This window comes from Spea bombifrons, chromosome 11 (assembly GCF_027358695.1).
Source record: "Spea bombifrons isolate aSpeBom1 chromosome 11, aSpeBom1.2.pri, whole genome shotgun sequence".
Taxonomy (NCBI): Eukaryota; Metazoa; Chordata; class Amphibia; order Anura; family Pelobatidae; genus Spea; species Spea bombifrons.
Genome location: NC_071097.1, coordinates 7897750 through 7908063, shown reverse-complemented (window position 1 = coordinate 7908063; position 10314 = coordinate 7897750). Strand labels below are relative to the sequence as shown.

Below are 10314 nucleotides of genomic sequence, written 5' to 3'. Positions count from 1 at the left end.
ACCAGGGTTTACCCAGCCACAGCTATGGAACTCTGGCCCAGCTACTGCGTAGACTTTTCCCGGGGAAGTTTCCGAGGCCGTCACTCAGTGTCCCAACGTCGGATCACATTGCTTTTTGGACTATAACATCGTCGAGCCTTGTGCTCTCCATTGGTACTCCCAGACTGACGCCACTCCCTCGGCATATATCTGTGCTGTCTTTAATAAACTGAGTTCTGTTTTACCCCTGTACCCCCACTGGGTACTCCTGCCAAACATTGCTTCCTCATGCTGGGACACAAGCGATTAACCCCTACAGCGCCAGACAGAACAAGCATTGTAGAGAAAAGGGAGGATGCTGCTGCACAGGAACTGCGTTGGCACTGTGGCTAGCTGAAGCTTAGCTACACAGTATGACTATTGTCCTAAAGAGGACAACAAAGTATCATAGCAGCTCACCCCAGCATCAGACAGCACTCATGCTGAGAGAAAAAAAAAAAACAGGACTCAGTTTATTTGGAAACACACCAGTATTTAAACAGTACAATGGGGTAATTTACATACAATAGACACAGCAAACCACACAAAGTTCTCCATCAGGTCCTCCTTTGCACACCACTCAGTATTTGCACTCGGTCCTCCACAGCCCAGTAGTGGGTCGCTATTGTAGTCTGTGGGGAGGATGGTAAACATGGGCATTTACCTGGTTTCTGGCTGAAACCTGCTCAATATCAGATCCTGGTGTGAATACTGGCCATGCAGCCCTCTGTCTTGTCCTGACCCGATGGAGAGTAAAACCACATAAACCCCATCCCAAAACGCAAGTGCTGCAAATCTGTGTCCAAGCTTCATGGTCTTTAGAGTCTCTGGTACTTGGAGAAACATGGCACTCCGTACCGGTGGAAGTAGTTCTAATGGACCCCCTGTACCCACCTCACCACCTTCCAAGGCCAGGGCCCATAGTCTGTAGGAAGGAGGCTGGCCCTCAGATCCCTTCCAGGAGTCTAAAGCACAGAGCCTTCCATGACAAGCGGCAAGGAAGATCTCTACTGTGGAGCTACTCAGTCAGAGCGTGGGTCTCCGCCAGAGTGTTGCCCAACAGGAGCTTAAAGTAACCTCTGAAGAGCGACATGGTGGGACATCGGTTTGTCCATAGCGACCCGGATCCAATCGCCAGCAGGCATCACTGTGGTTCCTAGCCACCGTAGAGTTCCATGAATTTGCGGCAGTGACTGTTGGTGGGCATTGCTGGCCATAGAACTGTATTGTGACTCAGCGGCCCAACGGATCATATCATTTTTGGACCATAACATCTTTGGACCCCGAGCTCTCCATCCTGGGATTGACGCTCTGGATCACCTTAAAACACACTTTTTTGGGGTATGCATTGCTGGCTGTAGAACTCTATGCAGTGCTGGGCTGTCTGGTGGTCAATGAGATTATACCCCTAATCCTGTTACGTGTGGTGGATAAATATCTGTGCCGTCTTCAATAAACTCAGTTCTGTTTTACCCCGTACTAAGTCCCGGCAATTGAGCATTCATGGCAAGGACGATTCCTACAGTGGAGTCAGTCCACGGGCACAGGTCTCCTTGACACTTTCGGCTACTTCTACCTATTTATTAGAGAGACTGCTACATACAGTCCCTTCGCACTCAACCTCCTGAAAGAGCACCAAAACAAACCCCCATGAAATTTCAGGGTTTTGCTGTTAATTTTCATTATCAGAGATTTGTACAAATCGGAATGCACAAGCTTTGTACCACGGAAGTGTAATTTATGGAAGAGTTTTCTTCTTAGCCTACCTCATTCCGCAGGAGTTGTCCATCATACAATGAAAGTTGATATACTGCTAGCTTAGCCACATAAAAAAAGAAAACAAACCAAAAAAAACACCCACAACACTAGTCAGGTTTAAAAACTTTTTATTACTAAGAAATACAAAATACTGGAGCATAACAGATTAGAAACAGCAAATAATTCATGAATGCAGGCAAAGGCAAGCCCAGAACAGGACAGCCTGGAAGAAAGGACAGCACACAAAAGGGGTGTTTATAAAAGAAAACTGCAGCGTTTTTGCAGATGAGATAGAAAATATCCAATCATTTGATAGTGGGTCAAGTCATTTTATTTCGTTCTCGCAAGAAAATACTTACCAGACTACTACATGCTACAATACACAACATTCTGAGCCACACTTGAGAGGTGTGTTAGACACATGTACCAAAATAAGCTGTTTTTCTCTTTTACAAATTAAGTTTGTTGGGACCCTGCGGGACACAGAAGAAACACTTCCAAGACTTTACATTTATCACCTGCAGGGATGTTGCATACAAAACGTAAGTGTAACACGTTACAATCTTTAAGCATGGTAAAACATTTACAAATCTGGAATCAGCCACGTGGAGAAGGCGCACTTTCAGATCACAAGCTGTAGAAACGCAGACTTCGATCCATCCCAGTAGAGGCTAAAAACTTTGCATTCTGGCCAAAGGCCAGACCAGTTGTGACAGCGCTATGATCTGAAGGAGGGAACAGGAATAGTTATTTGTGATGCGTGCAGTTATGACATTAAGGATGCAAATAAATACTCGGACAATCAGAACAAATTACTCTCACAATTAGTGTTCAACAATGAAAAACACAAGCAAGATTCACGTATTTAAAAATTGTGTAAATGTACCACTTGACAACTGTTGCAGATAGTTTTGTACTATAATAAAACATATTTAAGCCCTATCTAAACCAAGTTCTGCCGAAATATTTATTGCAAAAAGGTATTAGATAATTATGTAACTAAATATCCCCATTGCTTTAACCTGACATATTCGTAACCTTAGTAGGTCATGCCAACTTTTGTTTAGTTATGGTTTTGTCTGCATTGACCAGATAGCTCAAATAAAAGTGCAGAGGAGAAAAAAAATAAAATCAGCAAACTGCAGTATGACACTAACCTGTGAAATGCAGAACTTCGGCCCACTGCTTGCAGATATAAACCTGAATATCTGTTCCACCAACAGCCAGATATGTTCCACTCTGATCAAATACAAGGGAGCGAACCTAAACAGGAATAAAGGTTTTTTTTTTTAGAAAGCAACTATACCATATGAGTTTTTTGGACAAGACACCAGTTCGCGCAGTGTTGATTTTTAGCAAATTCAAAGAAAGGAAAGATGAATACAAAGGAAAGAAGGTGTTTTAGGCCTATAAGAAAAGGACTTATTAAAATCACACAAGTTGGGGCCAGAGTCAGAAGACAACTAGGGCTCTTGAACAAATGTTCACTGGAGGAATCTCAGGAACTAGGTGTTGGGTTCTTTCAGTAAGAGTGGAAATGGGTTAGGATCATAGGGTTAATCTCAGGAACTAGGTGTTGGGTTCTTTCAGTAAGAGTGGAAATGGGTTAGAATCATAGGGTTAGAACGCTGGTGAAACACAAGCTTAAATAAAGCTTTAAAGCAAAGCAGTCTTGTGAGTAATCTTGATACTTTTTGAGAAGGTGGTGTTAAAGTTAGCTGGAAAAGAACCAAATTCAGATCCAAGAATGCTGACAAGATTCTTCTAGGTCAAATTCTGAATTAATAAACATGTACCTAAAGATATAATACGAGTTAGGTGAAGAAAGCACTTATTACAGTACCTGTACCTTCTAGGTAGTAAGGTAAAGACCTTCTCCAAATACTTTCTGAAGGAAACACAATATTTGGCTGACCTAGGCCCTTAATCTCCAGTAAATTGGATTTGGATGCAGAATAGGTACAGCTTGGTTTCGAGCCTTATTGGGCCTGACACACAATCTGAAAAACCCATTCTCTAAACCCTTGATGTGAATCAATCCTCCAGATCCCCTTTTAGTACATGGCAGCCCAATAATCAATCAGTGCCCCGGCAGCAAACAATACCTGGTATCCTTCTTCCAGTTGCAGAGTCTTGAAATTCTTTAGCTTTCTCAAATCCCACAGTTTGACGCTGGAATCGTCAGCAGCTGTAGCCAGATAGTACCCGTTCTCTGAGAATGCTATGCAAGACACTGGGCCAGAATGGCCGGGGAAATTAGCCACATTAGAACGTTCCTAGAGAAATTGAGGAAAATAGTGTGCATATTAAAGATTAGAATAAGAAATGTAGTTCATTAAAATGTTTACATCACATATACACAGGAATCTTAACACACACAAATAGGAAAGCAACTGGAGCCAAATTCAGAGAACAGCAAGAATAGATTGCTTGGATGTTTTACCTTAAGATCCCAGATCTTAATCTGTGAATCCATTGTTCCAGTGCCAAAAATAAGACCATCAGGGTGAAACTGGGCACAGGTAAGAGCTGTATATATATATTCAAAAAAAAAGAAACACTGGTGTGTGAGATACAGGCATAAACAAGAGAAATTCTTCTTATGTTTTCTTTGAATGAAGCAAGCGCTTACCACATCCAGACGCTTCATCAGTCACTTTGGTGAGGACACGGCCTACATGAATGTCAGAAAACGCCCAGTACTGTAAAAGGGATATAGCAAAGCGTATTTCAATTAAACGAAGGGGCATCTTCACAGTGCAGATTAATAAGGAATTAAGAACATGTGTTCAGAGTTTTATTACCTGATCATCTGAACAACTCAACAGATAATCTCCTGTGGCATGCAGGCTGAGACCAGTCACAGCCCCTTCGTGAGCTCTGAGCACCTGTGTACACGAGGCATCGGGAACCAACCAGACTCTGATTGTAGAGTCCGGTGAAGCAGAAAACACAAGCTCCTGTGAAAGGGTAACAAGATTTAGACAGCGTCAGACTCAACAAAAGTTGTAGCTGCTGCAAGATAAAGCCTTTGTACCAGAGGGCCCAACATTGTCCTTACCTGTGAAGGGTGAAACACAACATTGGTGACCTTTTTAGTGTGACCTTTGAGTGTAGCGAGGATTTGTTGAGAGACGGAATCAAAAACCACCACACTCTTATCTGCCCCACCTATACATAGAAAAGGAAAAATAAAAACATGATATCGGAACAAATAAGAACTTCATAGATAATACAAACACATTCTTGAAGCCTTCTAACCTGTAAGCGTCTTATTGGTGTCTGATGGGCACAAGTCCAGAGACAAGATCCCAGGAACGCTAGCACTGTGAAGACCCTGAAAAATGTAACTTATATATAACTGCAGTCAAACAAATACCCAACCGAACTCTAATGAAAAGAACATTCGTACTTACTACATGACAGGAAACCTGGTGATACTTGCTGAGTTCTTCTGGCTTCACCAGATCCTCTGGCACAGTCTTACCACGCTGGTAAAGAGAAAAGCATGAGAGAGGAGTTTAGTTTCAGATATATTAGCAAAAAACAAAACAGAAATCAAGTTATTCCATCTTTACCTTTTTACGCTCCGTAGTGAGAACTGTTGCTTTGTCTTGAAGCTGAAAAGAGAACTTGTTAATAACTAGGCATTACGCTTTTTCTAAACATACAGAACAAACACTTGTGAGTAGTTTACCTTCTGTATAATCTCTGCTGACATGCCTACCAGTTCACCAATGTCCATGGCATCTCCAACACTCTGTATGAGATGAAACCGAATAAGACACTTGGAAAGGAGAAAATACAGAAAGGGGGGGGGGCACAATATACACAATACTTACAGCTGCCCCAGCTTGTGGATTGGGGTTGGCTTGGGGTACAGAAATTCCAGCCTGAGGTTTCAGAGTAGCCAAAGCTGCAGATCACAACAAAAATACAGTGTGATTTCCATACGCTACAAGCATAGCATCCCTAAGCACTAAATTCTACTATTAAACCAATGTGTAGCTCGTGTGTAGCTATAATTTTTCACCTCTCTCTTTCAGTGAAGCCACACAAGTTCTAAATTGTTTTTTTCAGGACAAGAAGGGCTTTCATTATATTGATTGCATCATAATTTACTATAAAAGGGACTGATTCTTACTTGAAAAATTTTACTCATCTATAAAAGCTAATGAAAAAGCCTGCTAAATAGGAGAAATAGTAGAATCTGAGCTGAGTAATACCCAAAGTTTTCATGGTTTTTGCAAATTATACAGTAATAAGTACAAATAACATAGCTATTTTAAAACCAGTCATTCTGCCCCATATGACATTTGGGAGATGTTTGAAGCCAGACAGTACAATTCACCTGCATCAAACCATATATTTTTTTAAAAAATAAATAGACACCCCCAGGGTATTTCAAATGCTAGTATTTTAACGCTTCCCATGCACTAATTCTACCACCACTATCTGTCGAACTTTGTGGTAGTTGTTTGGGACATGTGCATTTTTCAGATTGGAAATTTGGATTTTTTTTTTAGGACACCGCCATCTTGTGAGTGGCAACATCTCTCACACTGGTGGTTGCGATGGTCACAGTGCGTCCTGGGGTGGGTATTCGTTGTCGCTGAATACCTCGCTATCAAGACATTCCAGCGGCACCATTAAAGCTCAGGAGGTGATCAACTAAATAGTGTATGGTGGATATTGACGCAACAGGGAGGGGCCAGATGCTGAACTCGACATCGAGGCAGTATATCATAGATCCTGTTCAAAGTCATGTCGTGCCAGGCACGTCAATCGTCATCAAGGAGTTAAACAAAAAGAATGGCACAAATCAAAGTTTATAAAACATAACACTTAAATATGGATAGTAAATATTGTACTTAAAGACCGATAAAAGCGCATTTGAATTTTTAATTTCAAGAATCTTAGATGCATAAGGTTACCTTCACGAGCAGCCGTTACTTCCTTGGTGAGACGAGCAATGACACGACAAGCAGCATCATGCTGATAGAGTGCATGAGACAGCTCCTGGCGAGTAGTCTGTAGTTGCTGCCGCAAGGTAAAGCTATGAAGCATCACAGCATCCTAACATGAAAAAAAACATTTCACATGTTTGTTTGTGAATAATGGTGATGTCCAATCAGTCTTTGTAGAAGTGATTTCATCACAAACACAATACATATATGCCCTTATGAGAAGAGATGCAAGACAGTAGGGTTTATTCACTAAAGTAAGTAGTGATTGAAGAGTTTGCAGGAGTGGTGTTTCAGCTACTTGACTTAAATATCCATAATGAAAGACTAATACTGGAGAGCTTTTGCAGAAGGACCAGCTTGGTTGGCCATGTATAATGTACTGTTAAATCAGTGACATTTCTTCAAAGTCTCCTTAATACACAATTATACAGTGCCAGAAAGGACCTCCTTGCTTGAGAAGCCTTAAATGTAGAATTTGAGGGCAGTCTTTTTCTTTGATGGCTTTTTGGAAACAGCCTTGCGGGACCTGCTGTGGCTTCACCAATTCACTAGATTAGAGGTAAACACCACCCCCATTAACTCCGCAATGAAAATGTAGGCAAGTGGGGTATTATAGGGGCTGCTGGGAAGGTTACAGATATTTAATGCACGATGAGCAAAATCTCCCATATTTCAAGTATATTCCTTACGATTAGTAGATGTAAAACGTTATGTATTATGTAATTTTTTGCTGCCCTATGGACAGATAGCATAATTAAGACAGAACAATCTAAGGCATTTGTAAACACATGGTTTCCGATGTAAAGGAGTCTATAGTAAGATAATGCAAGACAGGTATAAGTGATATACAATAATAGTAGAGGGCCCCAGTGGGCTGCTGCACTTTAAAATGATCAAGCCTATTTTAAACTATCAGTCTGGCCATGTAGAGCTTGTCAGATTCAGGATAGCCCTATGCCTATAGTACGTATGTTTAAACTCCCTAAATGTATTTGCCACTACAACTTCTGATGTTTCATATAACTACCACCCTCTTTGTAAAATAAAAAAACAATACATTAAATATGAACTTTTTACAGTGAATAGTGAAAGAGTTAAAACTACAACTCTTTACAGCTCACCCTTAACTTGATAGCACTGATATGACATCTTCAATGGGGTTTATTCATTAGAAAGAAACACCAGACACAATAAAAAAGTAGGTCTTACCCATTCATCTTGCAGAGACTTTAGGATCGCAGGGATACTGGTTGCAGATGGTGGCTTGGGTCTTATTGGGTGAGCAACTGAATAGGCAAAATTGTTCAAAAGACAAGTAGAAATTAGACGGTCTTATAAACATAACTCACCTTAACACTTCAGATTAGAAGAACATATTTTAAATTTGTTCACCAAACCACAAAATACAAACTTTTACATGATGATGCATACTACGAAAAAGAAAAAACACATTAAATACAGGTGAAACTATACCACAGGTCAACGATCGGCTTCGTAAGAGATTACCAGCTTCAAGATTTGTATTTAAACAGAGTAAACCTTCAATCATGTCAAGTATGTTTTAAGTATACTTAGAGCACGAGTATTGCATAAGTCATCGTCAAAATACAGTTATATACAAAAATGAAGTACCAAAAGACACCTATTAGTTTAGAAAGTGTTTTCAGCTCCAGATAACTAGGAGAGACTTTGCCTTTAAGTAGGAAGTGTCAGTAAGGTTTACGTACAGAATCCTATCCCCCCCCCCCCGGGTTTGGGTTTACTAGACTCCGTGAGAGGCATAACAAAAGGTTACTGGCCTTATATATTCATTAAAAGTGGATTTGGAGGACTGGATTTAAATTCTAGACCAACATTGTAATATTCCGTTTTAATCTCTACATAAAGGGTTGGTGCTATGGACATATTAGTCCAGAGCTGTAAGTGTAGATGCATCAGAAGACTGGCAAAAATATTTACTAACCTTTGATATCTATCAGCTGATCTTCACTTAGCGGCTGATTGGTCACCGGATCTGTTCCATTTTCGGCCAAATACTTCTCAATGAGACGCCGATCAAACACGTGTCCAGAAAGCGGGGACACGCAAGGGCGGTCAGTGACCTCATTGCTAACTGCATGCAGAAAAAATAAAAAAAGAGAGACTTGATTATTTCATTATAACCAACGCGGCTGGAACAATCCATAGAATTGGCTTTCCAAACAAGCCTCTTGGATGAAAAAGACTCGTTCTGGTTTCAAATGGCATACAACAATATAACTTAAGCCAAATAATTTTGGGCAAGAAAATACAAACTGGGGTTTCTTCTTCCTTACGTGATGCGTATGGTATTCATCAATGATTGTGCTTTGTGGTGTACACTTACCACAACATGCAAGTTTGGAGAAGCGTGAGAGGCGTCTAAAAGTGTAACTCAGCACCTCAAACCACTTTGCAGCCTTTATTTATATTTTTAGGTTTGCTTTCATATCACATTTAAAGCCTTGATAAGCTCATGGGAACAGCATGTAAATTATTTTTATATCAGATACAAAATATACCTTCGTACAGAAGAGATATACTTTTTCAAAACAGAAGCCCTGGATAAACTGTAGAATGCCGGGGCACGTTTTAGCTTCCATTGTAACTGCGCCACAAAACACTCCTTCAGACATTTGCCGCCAGCGTCTAATAACATGCATGGGTTTATACCGGGTCATAGCACCGCATATACTTTAAACAATCGCATAATAAACGAAAGTTCTTGTTTTAAGGAGCTCATTTTATTCAGCTTAGCAGGGAAACCACGAAAGAAAATAGGGCCAGGTACATAAAAGGGGGGTGTGATTAGAAACATCACATTCGCTTAAGTTAACACGTTCCGTGAGCACTAATCCTCCTTCTCGCAGGGCCATATCACCAAGTTAACTATAATTTGGTCACATTTATAAGGCACGTGTAAAATGCACTCACTGTAGCAGGTCAGCGACATTTCTCTCGACGCTCTGTTCGCGCTCGTCGATGACACGCTGGATCAAAGGACACTCCTTACTTTGCGGCTACCGTGCTGCGATTGGCCTTTGCAAACGACACACCGATCATCGATTGGCCAAATTCTTTTCGCGGGATTACCGAGGTGATGATGCCGCCAGCGTGCCCACAACTAGCTCCTGGTAGTTCCGGTTTCTCTCGTTTCCGCTTCCGCCAATAGGCTGGCAGTTCGAACGATTCACCAAACAAAGCTTTACCATTTCCGGCATTGCGCGGTGCAGCATAGCAAATCCTAACTCCTAATTACCATATTCCTAATACGGGAAGTGGTTTATTTTGTTTTACCTATTAAAGAGGAACCCCTACAATACTTTTGCTATACTTCTACAGTTTTTACAAACATGTCTGTAATATTTACTTTTAGGTCTATTCACTAAAGGGAGAATTGGCAGGATAAGTTTTCTGGAGAGTTATTACTATATGCCACTCTGCCCCATGATATGCCTTTTAACCCCCTATATGCCACTCTGCCTCCAGAAATGCCTTATACCCCTATATGCCACTCTGGCATATAGGGGGTTAAAATGCATATCATGGGACA

General features: G+C 41.0%; 1 protein-coding gene across 1 annotated transcript; it reads right to left on the bottom strand.

The window, feature by feature from the left end:
- Positions 1–1887: 1887 nt before the first annotated feature.
- On the bottom strand, positions 1888–9913 carry PRPF19 (pre-mRNA processing factor 19). Its single transcript, XM_053450518.1, has 16 exons — positions 9696–9913; positions 8707–8856; positions 7953–8029; positions 6711–6852; positions 5619–5692; positions 5474–5536; positions 5355–5396; positions 5193–5267; positions 5038–5113; positions 4838–4947; positions 4581–4736; positions 4409–4478; positions 4220–4305; positions 3882–4052; positions 2934–3039; positions 1888–2501 (listed from the first exon to the last, which is right to left on the bottom strand). Exons 1-16 carry the CDS (start codon positions 9712–9714, stop codon positions 2404–2406), a joined length of 1515 nt encoding a protein of 504 aa, XP_053306493.1. The 5' UTR covers positions 9715–9913; the 3' UTR covers positions 1888–2403.
- Between the last annotated feature and the right edge of the window lie 401 nt (positions 9914–10314).